Source organism: Solenopsis invicta, chromosome 14 (genome assembly GCF_016802725.1).
Source record: "Solenopsis invicta isolate M01_SB chromosome 14, UNIL_Sinv_3.0, whole genome shotgun sequence".
Classification (NCBI taxonomy): domain Eukaryota; kingdom Metazoa; phylum Arthropoda; class Insecta; order Hymenoptera; family Formicidae; genus Solenopsis; species Solenopsis invicta.
Window position 1 is genome coordinate 1949003 of NC_052677.1, and position 23965 is coordinate 1972967.

Sequence of the window (23965 nt, forward strand, 5' to 3'; positions counted from 1 at the left end):
TTCGAGAATATAATACCAGAAAATGTAATCGATATGCTACTAATTTTGACTTAATACACAAATTAATGATTTCTTCTGACCCGTTTATAGGTAGTATCAGACAAAATAAAAATTGGAAAACTAAAGACAGCATTATCGATTCAGAAGCTCAAAATTTGTTAATCGCGGACTAATATATGTTCTACGCATACATGTAAGTGCAATCGCACAATTTCCAGTCAGGGTATATTGCAATATGCAATGTATCTATCACGATTCACAAAACAACCTGCATAGTGAGAAGCCAGGGGACTCACATGAAAAAAGCACCCCAATCTGTGAGAGGCAAGGGGACTCACATGAAAAAAGCACCCCAATCTGTGAGAGGCAAGGGGATTCACATGAAAAAAGCACCTCAATCTATGAGTGGCAAGGGGACTCACATTAAAAAAGCACCTCAATCTGTAAGAAGCAAGAAGACTTTCAGTAGAAAAACGTCTCGATCCGTGAAAGGCAATGTCACGTGTAACTTCAACCCCATCTATTTCGGGGAGTTTTCGTACTAGACGAAAACTAAAGTCATATTTCAATCCAGGATAAAAATCCATAAGAAACAATGTTTCACTTTGTTATATGTATATATATATATATATTTTTTTTAGATAGAACTAGATTCTTTTTAACGCTATGGTGAAGTAAAAGTAATCATTTTTCACACTTTTCTAAGAAATATGATGGAGCAATTTGCTTACCAGATTCGTGTTTAGCGCGCAAAAATACATAAGAAATGGTAACTTTTATTCAAACAAGAGAAAAGAAGTCTAAAAACGGCGCTCTGTGTTATGAGAAACCATCACTTTCAACCCTTTATACATATATTCGGAATCGCGCTTATGCTCATCTTAAAATTTCTGTAGGATTAATGTTCCATTATATAATACTATTTGGCATAAAAAAAAGTTTAAAATTCAAGGTTCCAGAAATGGGCTAAAAACAGGTGTTTTTGGCATCTGTTAGCATTTATTTTTATATAATTTGTTTATAAAGGAAACACTTATTATTAATTTCGCTTACTTTCACTACACGTAACATATATTCATACGCACGAATAAAAAATGAACATGTAAAGATTCCAAAATAATATCCATAATTGCTAACATTATACGTGTGTATAATGGTTGCAAAAATAATCTATTTTTTTTAAATTACATACTTCATTTATATCTCTAAGCAATATTCGTGAAAGTAATTTTATGGTTTGACATTAATTATATGCATTTACGAGTGACTATTCAAATTTTAAACGATAATGTTCATAACATTAACGTTTTCTTATACTTAAACGTAAATAAAAAAAAAAGGAAAAAGTTTTTTCAAAAACCGCCATGACAGATTTCTTGAAAATTTTATAAACATTAATTAAAAAAAAAAATAATTAAAATTGGTTGAGTAGTTTCGGCTGAAAGATTATTTTGAACGAAAAATCTTATTCTGCCCCACTGTGCTGCGGTTGGATGAGGACGCGGAGTGGAGATATCTGGAGACCTCACTTCTATCGCTTTTCTTCGGCTGGCAAAAGATGCCAGCATAACTGAGGACCCAGTACAGGGTGTGCCTGGTTCATCGGCGTTGCCGAATAACAACAAAAGGAGAGCTGTTTATTGCTTCGTCATTTCCCTCCTTTATTATAGAGGGGAAGGCCCTTCTTCCGCCTATAGGGCGGTTTGCACGGCGGCGGCGGGGAACCCATCTCCCCGCCCTCTCGCGCGAGGTAGCTTTCATTGTTGTCTTCTTCTGGGAGATACCTCTATTTTTTCGCCCCCCGGTTCTCTCTGCCTCTCTCTTTCCACCTCCTTCTTTCGTGACACTACTTGCTTACAAAAGAAGGAGACGGCCTTCCAGACATTCTCTCTGTAGACCATCTCTCTTACAATGTTTGACAGGGACAGGTCTCCTCCAATTTCTTGTGACAGAACGTCGTGTTCCACCGCCCAAGCAGAGCACTGCTCCAAGGTATGTTGCGTGGAGTCCAGTTTCACCTCGCAATGATGGCACGTACTATTCGGTTCCTTCCCGATTCGATACAGGTACTCACCGAAGCAGTCATGAGCACCTATATCAATCTGTACAATAAGCCGCCCCAGGATTGACCTATCCACTCCTACAGATAGAGGAGGACGGCCTCCAAGACACGGGTGCCCGTCATCGGCGGGTTGTTTGACAGGTCGTCTTTCTATCTGACACCCGCCCGCTGACGCGCTCTTCCCTGAGAAGGGCTACGGCTCCAGGAACCACGGCGCCCCCTACCATGTAGACGACTATTACCCTGGCATACACCTCTGCCATAGCGTCGGCCGTTTATTCCGAAGGGAGGGGGAGGGGCCAACCGCCAGAACATTGGCATCCCTTGTTACGACCTGTGGGTCGTTTCACCCAGAGTATGCACATCCAAGAGTTTTTCCTGCGGAACTCCCGCATCTAACAGCCGCCTTACCAACTCATTCTTCAATCCGCTTGTCGGAAGATCTCTGTTTTGGATTACCAAAATATCCTTATTAAATTTCTCGAGAACAACAACAGAATTGCCCTTTGCGGACGCCAACGCGATTAGGGATCATTCGCGTGATCAATGATCCGTTCCCCTGCTACTGTCGCCAAAACCTAGGCATAAAGCCGAAACTGTCGTTTTGCGCTTTGCTCTGATTACGCGAAGAAACTCACTCAACCTTCAGTTTTCTTCTTGCGACTAGCCGGTAATGCATGTGCACTTGGCCTTCTATCACGCACGGGTCTGCCTTGTGCTAACCGCTTTCGGCCGTTAGCGGTGTTATCGTGGAAGCGTTTAGATAGGCGCGAGCACGCCTTCTGTTGTTTAAAGCCGAACAGCATCCTCCGGCTGTTGTTCGCCGGGAATAATGCATGTGATATGCATGCATTATTACAAAAGTGTTCGAGCTAACAAAAATCATGTAATGCCTCTTCGCGGAGTTGCAGTGGAGCGTGAATGCGCCTGTATCGCACGTTAAACCGAAGGTAGAAGTGCGCTCGCGAGTGCCTTGCCAGATACAGTACGCGCATTGATTGACACGCAAAGCACAAGTTTAAATGCGGTCGGTATACCTGTTGTCTCCCTTGACTATACACATTAAAATTAAAGGGATTAAACGTTATAATCTGATTACAAATTCTTAACGGCCATGAACTCAGATTCTTCAGCAATAGTTTCTTAACGATCGCTGCCCACTCCCAAACCACATCTGTTCTTCAAATTTTCTTTAAGTTCCGCCACCATAAGCGTACACATTCTGATGCAAAAAAGATTTCTCTTTAAAAGTATCACCTTGAATTTGTTTTGTCCATATTACAGTAACAGTATCTCTCTCGATAAATAACACGCACACTTAAACACTATTTCACGTACGTTTAACTTGTCATTTAATCCGTAAACTTAAATGCCCGAGGATCGTCGGATGTTGTCCGCGTTACATAAGAGTCGTAAAATGACTGTAAATATTACCAAGAGACTGACATAAATTCGTAACACACCAAATCGAGCTTAAAATTGGTAGAATCCTACTACTGAAAATTGTTTCTAATAATTTTATTTGGAACTACATTTGTCGGGATTTAAAAATAAATATTTAAATAAACGTCTAGACGTTTTTAAAACGGAGCAACTGTCAAAACAGAACAAAACTGTTTTACCCTTTTAATATCAATTAAATCTTATTACCATGATCTATTATGCTTTACAATAAAAATTCAAAATTTTGATTTATTAACAATTTGTATTTATACATATTATAGCTTATACGTTATTAGATAAAGTCCCATTTATAAGAATTCAAAGTGATTTTTACCTGACCTTGGCGTCGCTACCCAAAATCAAGTCAACAGTGCCAGTAAATAGATTTTTTTTAATCCTATAACTTTTATCTGAAATATTTTTTCTTAAAATGCTTAATTTTCGAGATATTTTGCTGTCACGTTATTTTTATATACTTTGTATGTTACAAAAAATAATATGTTAATGCCTTTTGCAGCAAACTATAATAAGTAAAACAGAATTTACAAAAAAAGCATATTTGTGTGTAGGTGAACGAGTTGATTTTGTTCTAAATGCAAATCAAACTCCAAGTTTTTACTGGTTACATGTACGAGGACTTGGAGAATGTCAACAAAGACAAATATATCAATTAGGAATACTCGCTTATCGAAGTAGTTCTATGTCATCACTACCATCATCGCCAGGATACTTTTTTAGCCCATCTACTAATGTTGTGAGTACAATATTAAATAGTTTAAAAAAACCAGTTTTTTTCCAATTATTTTGATTTTTTCTTAGAAGTACAAAGATTCATTGAAACAAGTTGCATATATTTATATAACATCGTTTTATTCGTAAAAAAATGAGAGCGTACATTTAAGTAAAGTTAAATAAAATTAATATGTTTTATCTCAGATGTAATATCCTAGAAAAGTCTGAAAGATGTAAAGACGCCAAAAAGATTTTGTGCTGTCAGAGACGTTAAGCAATAACATTATCTTCGAAGAATTATATGAATATATTTTGCATAAATATATAATATAATGTTATTAGTGTAATATTCGACCTTTCTCGCGAACCCGGATTAGTTTGCCGGTTCCAAAATCCGAGAAAGAAAGAAACACTCATTTGTTTAGAAAATAAATATTTCTAAAAGTTAAAAAAAAATATTAATTTACCTTTGATCTGTTTATATTTAAGATAAAATATTGTGATTTATTATAGTTTCTTAAATATTTCAGTTTAATCCACCAAATTCTACAGAATGTGGAACAAATCTTTGCGTATCACAACTGAGCAAGCTATATCTCCAAGGCGAAGAAAAAGTGCCATTGAATAAAACATCAGATATGCTATTTATATTGTCTTTTAATTTCTTTAACTATAGTGAAGGACTGAATTTATTATTTGATACAAAGAACCAAGACTACAAGCGATTTTTTGGTAAATCTTATTTTTATTATAAAATGATATAAACATATTTTTAATAAAAATATATTACACTTTTTTTTAATACAATCTTTATAATAACAATTTAATTAACGAGAAATGGCATAACGGTCGAAAGCAGTTCTTAATGTTTAACATTTTTTAATGTAAATTTACATACACTTACAATATTTCTGTTTTTAGATAGGATAATAGAGATGCGTATAAGCATAAAAAAATAATTAAATTGGTTAGTAATTTAATTTTGTGATATTATATTTGAAGTTTTTGTTAAAAATTTGTATTTTAAGTCCGGTATGTGGCGCGGAATTGGAGGAATCTTGTAAATTCATATAAAAAAATGTTGAGTATTAAGAATTGTTTTTGACCGATATGTCATGTAATTAAATTGTTGTTACACCGGTCATATTAGGATTATGTGCATTAAATCTTTATAATGCTAATTTGTTAAATATCATTAGTAGAGGAAGATAGAGCAAAACGGCATAATTAAGGTTTGATGATGAACAAGAGCTAGATTTTCGTAATCAACGAATTATCTTCACTTCTAAAAGCGATGCTGGAGTCGTTTATACATATACGTGGATCAATAAACCTTATTGAAGACTGTTATAGCTTAGCAATAACACGATGCATAGTAATCGGGATAAGGTTACTATGCCTCGGACAGAACATTGATTGTAAAGCATTTTAAAACACGAGGCAAACAAGAAAACCTGTAAATCTACGGTCAATGGTCTAAAATGTACTGCGAAAGCGCTGGCAATGTGGAATTAGTAATGTCACCAAGCAACGGCTTCGCGCAATCATTTACAAGGGAAACCCTTAACATGTATATCACCGATTTTTATAAAATTTTAAGTCTGTGTAGTGTTTACTTACACCTTTACTATAGTAAAGCCGTTTGTTGTACAATTTAGGCATTTTCGAAAAAATAATAATTAAATATTTCCCGCATCTATAGTACCGTTACAGAAGAATGATTGTCGAGTTAGCGACGTAATGTGAAGCGTTAGGATGTCGACTCGCATGGTGTCCCAAGATCGATTTCGACGGATAAGACTATTTTTTTAAACTAGAAAGATATTCGCCCGATACACGTAACATACAATCTAAATAAGAAGGCCTATTTGGTCATAGCTGGATCTTAGTGCTTTATGTATATGTGTGATTTTATATACTTTCTCAGACTCGCGCTGTTACTTTTGGTCATATAACACAGTTATAATCGAATAAAAGTTAGAAATATTTTTATTAAGTGATATTATTTGATTATAACTGTATTATATGACCGAAAGTAACGGCGCGCAGTTTGAGTCTGAGAAAGTATATAAAATCACACATACACATAAAGCACTAAGATCTAGCTATGACTGAATAGGCCTTCTTATTTAGATTGTACTATTTTTTTACTTAAGTTTTCTACTTTTAAATTGTTATATACTATATAACTTTTAAACCGTTTTTAATTACTTAATATAATATATATATTTTTTTTTAATTGAGAAATTTAAAAATAGTTTTCCATTATTAAATAAATTAAAATTTTTCATGAACACAAAAAATATAAAACACAAGAATAGAAGGCTTAAAAAATAAAACCAAGATATATTTACAATAAAAATTTATAATGACTGTTTTACAATAAGTTTACAGTCCTAACGCCCGTTCTATACGAGTATAGAAACATGTATTTTGACATTCTTAAAACAGTTGTTGTAAATTTTTGTTGCAATGTTTATTTTATATGTGTATGAAAAATTTTTATTTATTTAATAATGAAAAAATTTTTAATTCTTTGATTTAAAAAAAATAACATTTTGTAACAATTCACCTTTGCACCGTCACCTTCTGTAGTCAATAATCGCCCGCTATCCGGCTGAACACCCGCCGGACAGAAGAACAGGCACTACGCGCCGATAAACGATCTCACACGTGCGTTTAAATGAGCGAACGCGCCGTTACCGCGCAAACTCCGCGCGCACGCGCCATAAGAATCACACGGCGAGAGAGAACGGCCGTGCAAGGAAGAATGCAATATCAACCCGATCTTGGAAGCAGGGATGTCCGAGGTCACCGCTCGGGGATGTCTTGTAGTCCGAGGAGGTTCGAACTCCATCCGAACATCTCCGACTATCCGAGATCAGGGTACATAAGGAGGCGATCTCACAGAGAAATTGTCTCTTTTTTGGTCCAGCTCCTGAAAACTAGACCGAACGATGGTAGAACAAACTCTGCCACCACCGAGTGATCTCGACAGGTCTGGTTCTTCCTGAGTAGAAACAGCGGTAGAGCAAACTCTGCCACTGCAGAGAGAACTCAGCAGAAGCTCTGATCTTTCTAAAAGCAGGCAAAACCCCGGGGTAGAGAAAACTGTGCCTCGGTGAAGCAATCTCGACGTCCGCATACACTTTTCGCAAAACACCGCTGGTGCTCGACGACGGCTATCACCCGGATGGTACAGATATTTCTACCTTCACCGAAAGATCTCGGGATAGTCGTCGTCAACCGGCGGATACATACCGATAAGATTCCCTACTAAGGAATCCACCTGCTGCGTTTTCGCGTTACTAACTGACCGGTTCCGCAAAACACATCGACGGGCCGTCTGCGCGATGCCCCGACCCGCGCACACTGCGATCCACGCTACGGATCTCGCTTTGCTACCAAAGTAAACAGACCGCAAGGATACGCACTGTAAAAAACGCGTGTGACAAAGGAGATAACAACACATCGCCGCTCAAACCCGTCGACTGCGCACATTGTAAGTAGTCGTACCGGCACGTTGAATATACCGCGATGTTACATATTGTCTATATTGTTACTATTCTTTGCATGCGGGATTATATTTTGCGTTATGCTCCGCCATATTTTTTCCATTTATTTTATTATTGCATTCGCTTGTCTTGCACTACTATATTACGGTAAATAGATAACTCTTAGATAACTCGGTTGCAATACAATTTCATTTAAATAAGCTAGTCTGATCTCAGAATTAATCTACCCGGCAACTCTCCTTTAAGCCTTATTGTACTCTGAGTTCGTCCGCGCTTGAACCAAACAAGGGTTGTTACAATTTTTTATCAAATAATTGAAAAAGGTTTAAAAATTATATATAACAATTTAAAAATATAAGATTTAAATTTTAAAAAATTCGTCCGAGGTGATCGAACTTGGAACCCCAGCGTACGAGTCGACGTCCTAACGTCCCCCAACAAAAAATGAAGCTTGTGATAAACTCTACAAATAATATTCTATACTTCTTTTACCTAACTTCAATACTTTAGGAGTTATAATCAAAAACGATTTTAAAAAAACTCTGACAAATTCAAATTTTCACATGTACAAAGAACGCGTGAGCGAGGGAGGGGTTCCTCCTGCATGCCCTCCCCGTATTTTTTCTAATCTAACTTACCCCGTCTCAGTCGGTCCACTAATGACAAGGTGGGTGCGAGAAGGAGTAGGCCATAATTTCAAATCTAATATCGCAACGTGGTCAATTGAATATCCTTGGCCAAATTACAACTAAAATAAGATTAGGTTAGATTAGAAAAAATACGGGGAAGGGGTGCGGAGGAGGGGCGAAGCCTCTCCCCCAGCCAAGCATCTACATTTCACGCAAAACTACTTAAAATAAAAAAAAATTATTTTAAAACAGTTTTTTTACTATAACAACTACAGTATTGAAGTTAGGTATAATATGCATATAACCTTTTCTATAGAGCTTATCACGAGCTTCATTTTTTGTTTGACATATTTTTTTATCAAATAAAAATTTTCGGAAATAATTAAGAAAAACTGGTTTTTCTTGCTCTAAGTATATCATAAAAACTAGACGAGAGCGCTAATTAATTTATAAGAAAAAGTTTTATCTTTGCTTCTATAACATATGTCAGGGAGCTGGGTCCCTTATAGTGTACAATTACCCAAACGAGAATCTAACGTTTCAGGACATAATACATGAATTAAAAGAATACAGGTTGCCAAAAATTCTGATTACAATTGCTTCCCATAAGGAAACTTGAATTGTCGACTCAGCTTTCACAAGCACGCATTCACAACAACGTATAGACGAACCTCGCATAATTTAAGGAATCAACGAGGCTTAACAGTTAACTTTTTATCATTGAAAAACACCCGAAATATGATTCCGAACATTAGAACGTCGCGCGACCGTGTCAAGAAATTTATCAACACCAGCATCTACACAATAAAAAGCGCAAAGAAACATACGCTACTATAACCGATCATATGCAAAAAAATGTAAGAGTAAAGCCATGACAGTCTTTCACACCCGTGACATAAGGAATGTCGAGCAGTTGGAGAAAAAGCTCAAAAACGAGTACTTAGGTAAAGGAAGTACCGCGCATCTGCAGATGGAGTTCAACTCCCTGAAACAAGAACAGGGCAAAAACAAGACTTTGGTCGACGTGTAGATATTTTGGCCATGAAGCTGTACGAAGTCATGAAAGAAAGAAAAAGTCACACAAGAGCAAAAGCAAGTTATCTTAGAAAATATTAAGGAGCAAGCCTTCTATCAAATTGAGCTACATGAAGATATTAAACTCATGTGCTCACAGCGCTACACAACATTGGCAGAAAAAATAACAAGCGCAATCGCAGAATAAAAGGTAAAAGGCGCCAATAATTGCAACTCTACCTATCAAGGTAAGAAAGAAGACCAACCGTAACAGCAACCCCACTCTTATGGTTTACCCCAATGCCATAAATGTGGAAAAATCGAACATTACGGGCAAGACTGCAGAAGCAGCAGTTATGCAAATTAATTTATATGACCCAAGCCTAAAAGACAACTTTATGTAAACGCCGTCCATAAATATTGTAACCACTGTCTGAGGAGAGGACATATCCGACAGGAATGCTGGTCACTAAACGGCCGGTCGGATAAAGAAGAAATTTCCTTATGATCAAACCGAAACATACGAGAAGAAAACATGGGAAGACAAGTGGAAAAGAAAGAGAAATAAAGGCCACGGACTCGCAGCGATGATGAAAACGAAGAAGAGAGCTTGTCATCTAAGCGAATGACCGCAAAGTATTGCGTTACACACGTCCGACGCATGCCACGTACTCATAACGGACTAGATCATATCTCATTACCTGTTCAAGAAGTTGCGTGAAAGAAAATTGAATCTCTCTGATATAGGAGCAACAATCTCTCTGGTTAAGATCAAAACGCTGAACGATGACATAGGGTTAATAGAAGAAAAGACCCAACTCACAGGAATCACAGGACACTCAATTACTACGCTAGGAAAAGCATATATCAACGTAATACTCAAGGCAAGAATGAAGAAGCACCCAGTATACGTAGTAAAAAACAATACACTACGAGGGAAATACTCAGACTCGATCTTATACATAAAAGCCGAGCCTCATGCAATTATGATACCAAACAAGTCGTAATTTGAGATACGTTTTTCAAGCTTTATCCGCATAAACAAATAACGCTAAAACCAAGATGCGAGATAATAATAACATTCATCGCCAACATAAATGCAATGGGCACTATACGTATGGAGGAACCAGTGAATATAAGGACACTACACGTAATTCAAGACGCCGTAGAAGAAGGGGATATTGAAGAAATACACGCATTACGCAAGACGGAAGGTAATCAAGAGAAACTAAAAATATTGTTTTGCACGCAGCATTTAAATCAAGAAGAGCGAAAAACGTTACAAGGAGTGTGTGATGAATTTTGCTACATTTTTTTTTATAAAAAGGGACCTAGTAACGTGTATTCCGGTCGTGAAACACGAAATAAATACATGAATCAATAGCGCTCCAGTGAATATCCGACCTAATTGCAAAAACACAAGACTGAAAAAACAATAAATGCAGCGCCTAATCTTACAGAAGATACAAGTACAATAGATATATAGAAAACAGTTGAAATAAATGACAGCGAACGCAAAGATAAGAAATTGAAAACATTTTATCTTGGGAATACGGTTAAGAACATAAGTATTGACTTATCAAAAAACCGAGATTAAAGTAATACGCAATCAAATAAAATACTAACACAAATAATGAAAAGTATAGCCGAGATAAAACTGGAAAACAAAATACGCGACTGAAATTGTAACGCAAACCTAAAAGATACCGTAAAACAAGCGAAAAAGCGCGTAACAATAAGGTAAACATAAGCACCAAAACGTGTAAAAAAAAAGAAAAGCAATGTAACAATAACATAAGTATTGAATACAATATAACGGCAGTAACAAAAAATGTAATTGCGTAAAAAGAACACAAAAATTAAATAAGAAAAATGTAACGGAAATCGGGCCCCTCAATTTCTTTTTACAAAGGAGGGAAGAATGTATAACCTAACAATAACACGATGCATGGCAACCAGGATCAGATTACCATTCCTCGGACAGAACATTGATTGTAAAACATTTCGCAACACGAGGCAAATCAGAAAACCTGAAAACATAACGGTTAATAGCCTAAAACGTGTTGCAAAAGCGCTGACAATGCGGAAGAAGTAATTGCGCCAAGCATCAGATTTGTACAATCATTAAGTATAAAAGACGACGCTTAACAACCAAGCGTCGGAAAGTAATTCAATTATCAACACGGAACACGTTTACCCATATTAGCAATATATACGAGGGAGACACCTTTATAGGAATAGCGCATACGACGAGAGCATAACTGTTTAGCAATATACACTTGCAACCAGCGAAATACGCAACTGTAACACGAGCCGCCGTTCGTGAGTGTCACGAAACACTTCCAAATACACGCATCTAACAACACACTCATGATTCCCCCTGTCTTCTCGCGGGTCCTTACCCCTTCCCGTTCTTGGGCTCGACTTTGTACGCTAAGAGTACAAGATATAGATTGAAAAATTCTCTTACAGAATGAAAGTACACACAATAACAAAGGGTGGTAGCTACAATTTGATATGAAAGGCGAAACAACTTATAAAATTATAGTTATGTTAGTCAACATTTGCTACACATAAACATTTGAGATTTTGTACGTATAAAATAAACAGTTGGCACTTTGCAAGTTATAACAAAAAATAATACTATGCCTTTAGAATGAGCTTAGAAGCTTTAGTATAAGAGAAATTCTTCTTTGGGAATTTCATGTGTAAATTGACGTGCGGAATCAGTTTGAAGAGTAACAGAGTAATAATTGTGTAACATGGAAATTGAAAGATCTTCCAGTAGATGGCATACAGTCGAAGAACAAGGCCAAATAAGTGCGTTTGACAAAGAGCCTATTCGCCTAACCTTCGCGCTATTCCCCTTAGTCTCGCGCGCGACCGCGAGTCGCTCAACTTTTCGTCGAAAAAAACTCTGCAGTACCAACCTCGAGTGAGTTCCACCATTACTCTAGCGTCGCGTTAAGGAAGCTTTCTGTTTTGGTGGCCGGAAAAATAGGTCAGTTTTAATAATTTTTTTACAAAAACTATTCGACAGATTATTTTTGTACTTCGTAAATATATTTATACATCTTTTCTCTTAATATATATAAATTTTTAACAAAAACTAAGAAAAGGTTATGAAAAAATGATGACCGCTGTAGCTTTCTTTCAAATATTCAAAAAAATAATGTCCAAAAAGAGCATATCCGAAAAATAAAAATTAAGGATAGCAGTCGACTTCAGAAGATTAAACAACTTAACAATAGGCGACTCGTTCTCATTACCCAATATCACGGATATACTGGATCAATTAGAAAACGCCAAATATTTTTTTATGCTAAATCTAGCGTCAGGATATCATCAGATACCGATGGCAAAATAAAAGCAAAAGCGTTTTCCACGCCATATAGGCATTGCGAATATAATAGAATGCTATTTGGATTGAAAAATGCACTGGCGTTTCAACGGCTGATGAACTCCATACATGCCGGCGGGAAAGGAATCAAACGTCTCGTATACTTAGATAACATCATTATATATGGACTGAGCTTACAAGAGCATAATTGCCGTCTCAGTGAAATATTCCAACGACTCAGAAAAAATAATTTAAAACTGCAAATAGACAAATGTGAATTTTGTAGAAAAATGGTCAACAATCAAGAACACGTAATTACAAAAGAAGGAATACAACCAGATCCAGAAAAAATAACGGCAGAAAGAAATTTTCCGACGCCAAAAAAAGTTAAAGATATCTAGGAATTCCTAGAACTAGCCGGATACTACAGAAAATTCATAAATATTTTTTTACGAATAGCCAAGCCTCTATTTTAACGCAAAAAGGCAAAAAGGTTTGCATGTATAATAACGCAGCAACACGCGTTTGAGGCACTGAAAGAAAAGCTGAAAACAGTACCAGTATTGAGTTACCGAGATTTTAAAGAAATATTCATGGTCACGACAGACGCCTCGGACTTCGCGATAGGAGCAATACTATCACAAGGTCCGGTCGAAGATTGCCTGATAGCTTACGCTAGTCAAAATTTAGGCAAAGCGGAACAAAACTATGTATAATACAACAGAAATGACTAGCCATTGTGTGGGCAACAAAATATTTTTGACCATACTTATACAGCACACATTTCAAAATAATAACCGACCACAAACCGCTGACATGGCTGTTCAGCGTAAATGACCCAGGCTCTCGATTGATACGGTGGAGATTCAAGCTAGAAGAATACGATTATGAAATAATCCACCAAACAGGAAAAAGAAATGTGAATGCTGGCGTCCTCAGTAGAAACCCGATCCCGGATCAGGTGAATATCGTCAAACAAACAGAGAAAGAATATACAGTGGAAGAAAAGAAACAACTTTTATACGAATATCACGATGCACCCACAGGAGGGCATCAAGGGGTAGAACGCACCCTATGATCAAAGACGTTGAAAAAACTACACAGCAAAATGCGAAAAATGCCAGAAAAATAAATTAAAACAAAAATTAAAAGCATTAATAATCACGGATATGCTAGAAAAGCCATTCCAAAATTGCGCATTAGATATCGTGGGACCGTTAACGACGGCCCTAGGCAAAAATTTGCTAACATTTTAAAATAACCTAACGAAAATCTGAAAAGGCATACCAATATCGAACCAGGAAGCAGCAACGATCGCAAAAGAGTTAACAACAAAATAATAGTAGAACATGGAGTACCCGAAATAGTACTAACCGATCAAGGGAAAAATTTTGTGAGTGAATTATTTAAAAATATATGCAAACTGCTACAAATAAAGAAAATTTAAACAATGGCATACCACCCCGAAAGCAACGGGAGTCGAAAGCGTCCTCATCAAACGCTAGCGGAATATTTACGCTATTATATAAATTCCGACCGATTGGGACAAGTGGATATCTATGCAATGTTCGCATTCAATACGACATTGCACACAGCCACCGTATACATTTCATTTGAGCTAGTGTACGGGAATAAGGCAACACTATCCACAGCATTATCAAAAACGCCGGGAACGACATATAGCTACGACGACTACGCCTAGGAATTAAAAAAAAATGAAAGCCACAAATTAAATAGCGCGAGAAAACCTCAAAGATGAAAAAAATGAAGCAAAAAAATACTACGATCGAAAAACAAAGGAAATAATCTATAAAGTCGGAGATAAAGTACTACTATACGACGAAACACTACGCAGGGAAAGATAAAAAAAAAATTAGAATTATTATGGATTGGACCATATGTGATAATCGAAAAGCATTGCAATGTATATTATACAATTAAAACAACAGATATTCGTTAATGCGCGGAATTAGCTCGCGGCTAAATTGACGGAATAGGTTCAAGACGGGAGAGAGAAAATAAATTGACGCGTGGTTTGAAATATGATTAACGAAAATATAACATTTATTTTTAACGCAACATTTAATAACACAAAATATATATTTACAAGCCGAAGCGTGAACTGTGTTTTCTCGGCGATTTACAAGAAAATAAGAGGGAAAAAGGACGGAGAACATATATGCGCGCGGTTGCATAGAATTTACGTTTTGACAATACATAGAATATAATTTTATATGATTTAATATTTTGGACAAACAGTAATATCAGAAAAGAATTTTACAGGCGGCCTTGACCGCAAGACCGTGGGGAATCCCGCTGTTCGTAGAACCAGCATCGGTTTTTCGGAACATTGGAAGACAATAGGTCGGCAGCCGCGGCTGCCGAGTTTTTAGGCGCGGTTGTATTTACGTTTGGCAGAGCGCGGTGTACGGCGCGGCCCGTCGACGGCACGAATACGCGGACTAGCCCGGTATACTTGTACGCCGAGTTAACTATCCTTGCGGCGCGATCGGCTTAGTAACGGGTTATTCTGTATCTGGCTGGCGTGGAGCCGCCGAATTTTATCGGGGCCACCGGAAGTACCTCGGCGGCGCGGCGGCAAAGAAACTTTACTGCTTTGGTCTTCAGGGTGGGTGCGAGAAAGTGAAATTTATTTTCTCTAGTTTTTGGTTTGTCGAGTACCTCGGCAAAGAACTTTTACCTTTACTTATTACCAAAGAGCAGTTTTGGATCAGGATCAGGATCGGCAAATGGATGCTGAGTGTGCGAACTGGGGTATTTTATACCCCCTGGCTCGTACACTTGGCTATTTTCGTGCGGTCTTGTTTTATTTCGAGATTTTATCTTGAGGTTTCCATCCACGGACCGCTGGTACAGGTGCGCTTTCACGGGGATTTTTGCCTAGCTGATAATGCGCGTGCGCGTGGCCTTTCATTGCACACAAACCGGTCTCATGCTAACGGCTGTCTTCGGCCGTTAGCGGTGTTATCGTTATGGAGGCATTTAGGTAAGCGCGGATGCGCCTTCTGCTGCGCACACACGCACGTACACGGTCATAAAAGACACTATGCCTCGCAGAGGAAAGAAAATACGATAATAAGCAAACAAACACACACAAAGCAACAAAGCAAAGGACAGACAAAAAATAAGAAGCATAACGCGAAGGAATAAAACTAAAATGAAAACATATTAAAGAATAACTCACCAAAATAAACAGCTAAGCAGCTAATTCTAATAGGGGAAAAACAACAACAATCTAATAAACATATCATAGTCCAAAAGTTAATAAAGTTAATGAAACAGTCACACAAAGAACTACTAAAATTTTAATAACTAAAAACGGCACTACAAAATAAAGTTAAAAGATATTGATGCTTGTTAGAACGGAAAAGCGCCGACAACCGAGCGTCAGGATCTCCAATATGTAACGGCGAAGTTACAACAGGCTGAATCTCGCAAATCAGCAATGTCTCGACGCAAGTTTCAGCACGGCCACACGGGTCAGCAAAGGGACCAAAAAATCACGGCCACTCCCTAATATACAGCGTTGACCACGTCCGGCACCCATAACAGGCCCATCGACCAAGGGTTAGGATCGACGGAGGGCTGCGGAGGAACAAGTTCCTCGGCATGACCGCCGAGATCCCGAGCACAATTAAACAGAACCGCAAACGAGAAACTCCGGCCGCGAAGAATTGACGGATCCGGCCAGGGCAGAGCGGCCGCCTTCAAATCTCCGGGAAATCCGCTGAAATCGAAACAACAATGTCACGACCCATTTTTTCTCAAAAGAGCAAAGCTAACGCACTGCACAAACACGAAAGCAATATTAAAAAGAAGCAAGCGCAAAAAGAGACAACGCTTAGCAGAAATAAAACACGATGAAAAGATACCCCGCATGAAATAAAAAAAAACCAACAAGCATATAAGCAGAAAAACACACAGATAGACCAAGTCGAAAAAACATAACGGGTGACTAAAAAAGAATCACACAACCGCACAAGGCAAAATACGAGTAAACAGAAATCACACAGAAGCAAAAAAATAAATAAATAAAAAGAATCACCAACAAGTTGTCGCAGCAGGCAATCCAAAAAAATAGTTCAAAGAAAAGAAGAAAAAGAGTTCACTTAACTAAAAAACTACACACTATCACTAAAACTACACAATACAATACGAGAAAAGTATGAGCAACTAAGACTCTTCTTCATCACTAGAGGGGTAAACCCCGTAATGCTCATGGGGCTCGCCTAAGAACTCAACGTTAGATTTACCTTCAAAATCATCAGAATCGGAGACATCAAGTTCCCTCAGAAACTCCGCGTTTTCTTCCAAATCGGGTCGTCATCCGCCTTTATGTCAAAATCTTCATCGACAGAAGCAAACTCGTCGTTCTCCTTCATGTCAAAGTCTTTATTGACAGAAGCAAACTTGTCATCATTAAGAAGCTCCACTTCTTTACTAGCAACAAAATGAAGCTCCATCAGCTCCGGATCGACCTCGTCTTGGCCAAAACCTTTCATTACCTTCTCCACAGACTTATCAGCTGGAGAAGTTAGCATCAAATAATAAATTTTTTAATAAAAAAAAAAACGCAGTACCAAAAGAAAGTCCGAAGGAGACTAACGAGCAGCAAGAAGCAAAAGCTAGAGAAATGATAATCAAAAGCTGACGGAGTCAAAAAATTATCAAGAAAAGCGACACTAGGTAAGAAAAACTTGAGACCGAAATAAGAAGCCGTATTGAAAGACAGCGAGAAAAAAGAAGAAAGAAATAGAATTAAAATCAACTCACCAGAAGAGTCGACAGTACTCTCACGAAGGACAGCATTGGTGGACTAAAAGGAGTGCTATGAAGCACCATCTGCCTCAGACGCATCAACCCCGGAAACATTTCTAGAGAGAGCTCCAACACAAGCCAAAGAATCGAAAACCTCCCAGAAATCGGCCGGATCACGCACACGGGAATCACCGAATCACAAAGAAACAGGAAAAAAACATGACGACCAACCGATCGATGATTAATACGCACCAGAACTGACGCTCAAAAGACAGTGATACTCAAATATATTAAAAGACAGATCAAATAATTGCCACAAGAAGCCGAATAACGTTAAAACGAACCAATTAATTGCAGACTCATAAGCAGCCTACTACAGGAAATAAAAACAAAACCATCAGCATCGTACAAAGTACAAGAGTTTAAACATAAACCAGGAATATGTTTTAAAAGAATTGGCACAATGTAATAAGTAAAAACAACATGAAAACTAGCCATAGAAATTGACGTAGCAGCGATAAATCAAATCCTACAATTACAAGGATACATGAAGAAAACAGAAAATATGTGCGAACAGATGATAAAACAAACGAAACAAAACTGCAAAAACTCACTGCAGATACTACATAAGGAAAATAAAAAAGTAACAACGTCAACAGAAAGACTCTAAACAATGTATAAAACACCAATATTAAGACAAGGATTAATAGATGCCATCGGCATAATCAGCAAGGCACTCTTCGGAACAATGGACGCAAACGACGCACTAACAATCGAAGAGCAGATAAAATTACTCACTAATCATTAACAAACTCTGCAACACGTCACAAAAGAACCAGCTGAAAATCATTGACGCAACGATTGGACACGTACAGACTCTAGAGCAAGTTATCTAACAGAACAAGAATATGCTTGTCAATATAACACAAAAAATACAAAAGCAGACAATGCAAGTAATACGACGTGAAGAAATAGACGAGCACATGATACTACTAAACGCTGTCATAGCAGATCTACAAAAAGACATCAGACATTACAGAGTACCAAACGCCAAAATAGAACGGAGCAGCAACGACATGACTATCAATAAAATCATATCAGAACTCAAAGAAGTAGCAGCACACCTGATAGGAAGACTACACTTCCTATTCAGGATCTAGACCAAAAATTGGCGAATGATCTAGAAATACTCAAGTATCAACGCGTACTTTGACAGCTTGTGTGTATATAGTATAATAAAATTCCTATACAGTGCGTATATAATAATAAAATAGTAGCGTACCTGACACAGGGACTGGTGCACTTGGACACCGTACAATTAGACACCGTGCAAATAAAGACGGTTTTGGACACGGTTCTATTAGACACCGTTCAGTTGCACACCATACACTTGCACACCGTTCAGTTGCGCACCGCTCACTTGCACACCGCTCACTTGCGCACCGCTCAGTTAGACACAGAAAGATGCCTCTACGCAAAACAATTTTTGATTTAAAACTTAGATTCGGGTTGGGTGGGGATAGGAAAGGAGTGGGGGAAGGGGACAAAGCTCCTCCCCCTTTCAAGCATTTATTTTTTGCACGAATTTAATAAATATATTCATTTATCACTAAAATCACTAATATTGCATTATATTTGTGTTTCAAATTCGCGCACTTTTCGTGTATGTATGAAATGAGAATGTATATGTATAGGCCATGGAGCATCTTCACGTCGCTGCATTTCGTCGACATGACAGATATCCTAACCTCAATAGTTGTCAGCTTTAACGCTTAATATCTCGGTTCGCAGGGCAATCCGACTCTTTTTTTTGGCCATTGTGTATTTTATGCAAAAATTGTGTATTTTATGCGTTGAATGAGCCTAATTTTGGGCGCGTCTTTTTGTGTGCAAATGAACGGTGTGCAAGTGAGCAGTGCTCATCTTTCTGTGTCTAACTGAGCGGTGTATAAGTGAGCAGTGTGCAAGTGTACGGTGCGCAACTGAACAGTGTCTAATAAAACCGTGTCCAAAATATCGTGTTTATTTATATATTAACGATATAACGATAGTAACAAAAAATGAAATAAACACGCGATTAGTAGTATACCATCTCCTGGAAATTAACCTAACGCCAACACAAGATAAAGTGCAAATAAATACGGCACAAAAGCCAAAACTAAAACAAATAATAAGAGATTTATCGGAATTAACAAAATATACTCGAAAACTGAGGAAATTAACACAAACAACGGATACATACTAACGTCCAAAGAATTCGTGTATAGCACAGAAAGAATAACGACATGCGCCATACTAGCATTAACAGTCGGGATAGACATATACATTTACAAGCAAAAAAAATAACAGACCTTCAACAAAATAAGCGTAATAATAAAAAGGAAACAGTTTGCTGAAGCAACCGCAGAGCAACAAAAGTAGCCGAACAAAACGTACATAATAATAAAAAGATAATTATGCACTATAGGGGACCCAGCTCCAATCGTGTTGACCTTGACATATGTTATAGAGGCAAGAATACTAAACAATTTTTCCTTATAAATTCATTGGCGCTTTCCTACAGATTTTGAAATATATTTAAAGAAAGATAAAATAGTTTTTCTTAATTATTTCAGAAAATATTCATTTTACAAAAAAACGTGTTAAACAGAAAATGAAGCTTGTGATAAGCTCTACAAATAAGATTCTGTATATATTTTATCTAACTTTAATACTTTAAGAGTTATAAGCAAAAAACCATTTTAAAAAAACTCTGACAAATTCAAATTTTTACATGTAGGGAGAACGCGTGGGCGGGGGAGAGGCTCCCCCTGCATCTCCTTTCCGTATTTTTTCTAATTTAACCCACCCCGTCTTAGTCGATCCACTAATGACGAATTATGGCTCACTCCCTCCCGCACGGTGGGTGCGGGAGGGAGTGAGCCATAATTTCAAATCTAATATCGCAACGTGATCAATTAAATATCCTTGGCCAAATTACAACTAAAATAGGATTAGGTTAGGTTAGAAAAAAAACGGAGGAGTTGCGGGGAGAGAGGCGGACCGCCTTCCCCACCCAAGCATCTACATTTCACTCAAAACTACTCAAAATAAAAAAAAATATTTTAAAACTTTTTCTACTATGACAACTACAGTATTGAAAATAGGTAAAATATGCATATAACCTTTTTTATAAAGCTTATCACGAGCTTCATTTTTTGTTCGACACATTTTTTTGTAAAATAAATATTTTTCTGAAATAATTAAGAAAAACTGATTCTTCTTTCTCTAAGTATATCTCAAAAACTAGACGAGAGCGCTAATTAATTTATAAGAAAAAATTGTTTAGTATCCTTGCTTCTATAACATGTCAAGGTCAACATGATTGGAGCTGGGTCCCCTATAGTGCACAATTACCAATAAAAATTATTATTTTAGGTTTTTTCTAAAAGTGTAAAAATCGGCGAAAACTTGTGTAAACAGGAACGAAATTTCAGGCCCCTTAACTTCCTTTTTTTAAGGGGGGAAGAATGTTATAGCCTAAGTCATATATAGTGCATGGCAACCGCAATCAGGTCACCATGCCCTGAATTAAAAAATACTTGTCAAGCATTTTTGCAACACGAGACAACCAGAAAATCCAAAAACCCAACGGGCATTGGCCGAAATCGAACTGCGAAAGCACTGATAATGCGGAAGTACTTGCACCAAGCAGCGGCTGCTACGCAATTACTTATAGTAGGGCAGAGTAGGGTAAATCGGACCTAACTGCAGTTTTTGCTCTCTAAGACGCAAATAAAATCCGATTGTAAAACTGAAGATGCCAATAGAAAGATAATTTAATTTCCTTCATTTTTGCTTTAGACCATTTTGACGTATCTCTCATCTGTGTTGAATTATAATGGAAAATGTAAAAACGCTTTTTCCGGTCCGATTTGGAACTACTGGTTTCAAATCGGACCACCCCCTGGTCCAAATCAGACACTTCCATTTTTATCATCTTTTAAATAAAATTTCAAAAGATTATAATGTATTTTTGTTAGTATTGAATAAAAACGAACAATTTGACAGTACAAAATAAAAATTTTATTAAAAAAAGAACAAATTAGTGACAGTTTATATAGTTAAACTTTTCTCGGTCATGTTATGATATTGTTATTATATAATTAAAGTTGAAATCAATAAAATTCAATTATTCTGACTCTGATGACTCATAACATTTTACTAATTTAACATTTCTAGGACCAGATTTAGTCGGCCAATTACCAGTGCTACGATCAGGTTGCAAACGACGTAAAAGTCCGATTTAGACAAAAGTCTTTTCAAACTTTGGAACATTTTTTACAATAAACCGCAAAAGAGATCACAAAATAATTTATATTTTTTAATTCTACACTTTTTAATTATCTTAAATCAATTATTTCTCAAATTTTTAACACTTTTTAAATAATGATTTACAAGGATTTTCTTTTTTAAAAAAATTTTCGCACGATGGCTGAAAATACATATTCGCGTCTATTCTGTAAATGATATAACAGAGAACTATCAAACTGCTGTCACATGTTCGGTGTCTTATAAGGACTTTACATTATAAATGGCAAGCAAATCGGCTTAACCGTATTCATTTAAATTAAAAAGGTCCAATTTGGAACACGGTCCGATTTACCCCACTCTCCCCTATAATAAAAGCGCCGCTTAACAATCAAACGGCAGAGAGTTAATTAAGTAGCTTAATTACGAAGGGTACACGCCCGTTAGCAATATCACGAAAAAGCACTCAACAGTCACACCAAAAGACACATTGTCTAGCAATATTCGCACTTGTATGTCTTGAGATACTACGCTTGTAACACGAGTTTACGTTCGTGAGCGTCATCGGATACCTCCGAAATATACTCATTCATACTTAACGGACTCATTCTACCATCTCGCAGGTTCTTACCTTTTCTCGACATCAATCGGATCTAAATCCAACTTCGTACTCTAGCCGTACAACAATATGTTGTAGATCAAAATAAGAGACACGTATTTTTTTATACGTGCTCTAATACACTTTTAAGGGCGAAACAACCCTTAAAAAAAATCGGTTTTTTTTCGAAGCATATATTGTCGAAACTACAAGAGATAGAAAAAAATGTTTTGATTAAAAGTTAAATGGTTTAAAGTGTACTTTGTAACAGTGATAAAAAAAATTGTATTTAAAACTTTTTGTACTTTGTCCTATCACTTGTCTGTCTTTTAAAAAATTTTTTTTTATAAATAAAATAAAGCTTATTTTATTATGAATTCAACGATGTATGATAAAGTTATGTTCCAACATTCCCATTTTCCAAAAATAATTAAAAACGTCTATATACGCATGGCAGGCGCACCCATCTGTGCTCTACGGAAGTATCCTCCTCCGATTTTGACGAGTCTTTAATATGTTGTAATATAGATAAAAATAAGGAACACGTATTTTTTTATACGTGCTCAATCTCACTTTTAGAGGGTAAAACATTTTTTTGTAGAAAATCAGTTTTTTATTTTTTTTTAAGCATATATCGTCGTAAACTACAGGAAATAGAAAAAAATATTCTGATTGAAAGTTAAATGGCTTAAAAGGGTACTTTATAATAATAATGATAATGACAATGACAATGACAATGATAATAATAATAATAAACTAAGGGGGCGGGCGCTCCTCATTATTGAAGATCCGCCTGTGGTACGCAGACTACAGTCCATTGTGCTTTACTCTAGTCTTTCGTCACTTATGGGAGCCCTGATTCTCCTCAGAAGAGTCTTAGGTCCCTCATCGGTAACTTACGTATCTGCCCTGACTCGGGAAAAACTGACCCTAGCAACTTCAGCTTCAACCTAGCCTAGCATAGATCAGGCAGAGTATATGGAGACTCGTCTCTTTCTCTTCTTCACATCCCTCGCACTTGTTTTTATCAAATTGACCCAGCTTGTTCATGTGATAATTAAGGTCTTCATGACCAGTTAGTATTTAAACTACTAGGCTGGCATCTAATGAAGGGTGATACATGCCAACAGTATCGATATTTCAAACAATACATATTGAAGGGCTTAGTTCCGATACTGGCAAATTTCTCTGATAGAAGTATCGATATTACCAATATCAATACATAAATATTAAATTTTTATTTACATACACATAATTTCAATAAATTTTTTAATAATTCGTATTAAATTGATGCAATATAACTTTTTAAATGTTTATTGTTACATCTGGCGGATAAAATTTTTTTATTTTCTTGCGCCATCCTTTTTAGACTTATCTAGCAATAGCAAATTAAATTTGGAACCACTCTCCGACCAATTAAATAAAACCCAAATCCACGCGGACATAAAATTCTTCTACCAGTATGAAACGCGAAGTCCGGAAAAATCATAGTACGGCCCCCCGCGTCGCGCAGTTTCCGCGACCATCTAGAAACGTCGCGCGTACGATCTCCGCGTCATCGCG

At 37.0% G+C, this 23965-nt stretch overlaps 1 protein-coding gene across 2 annotated transcripts in view; it reads left to right on the forward strand.

Moving 5' to 3' along the window:
• LOC113005344 (oxidoreductase ptaE) overlaps positions 1 to 23965 on the forward strand; it is a 296040-nt gene that overhangs the window by 212200 nt on the left and 59875 nt on the right. For both annotated transcript variants that reach the window (XM_039457182.1, XM_039457183.1), the window contains exons 7-8: positions 4075 to 4259; positions 4768 to 4969. In XM_039457182.1, coding sequence (XP_039313116.1) covers positions 4075 to 4259; positions 4768 to 4969 — 387 coding nt within the window. The remainder of the gene's footprint in view (positions 1 to 4074; positions 4260 to 4767; positions 4970 to 23965) is intronic.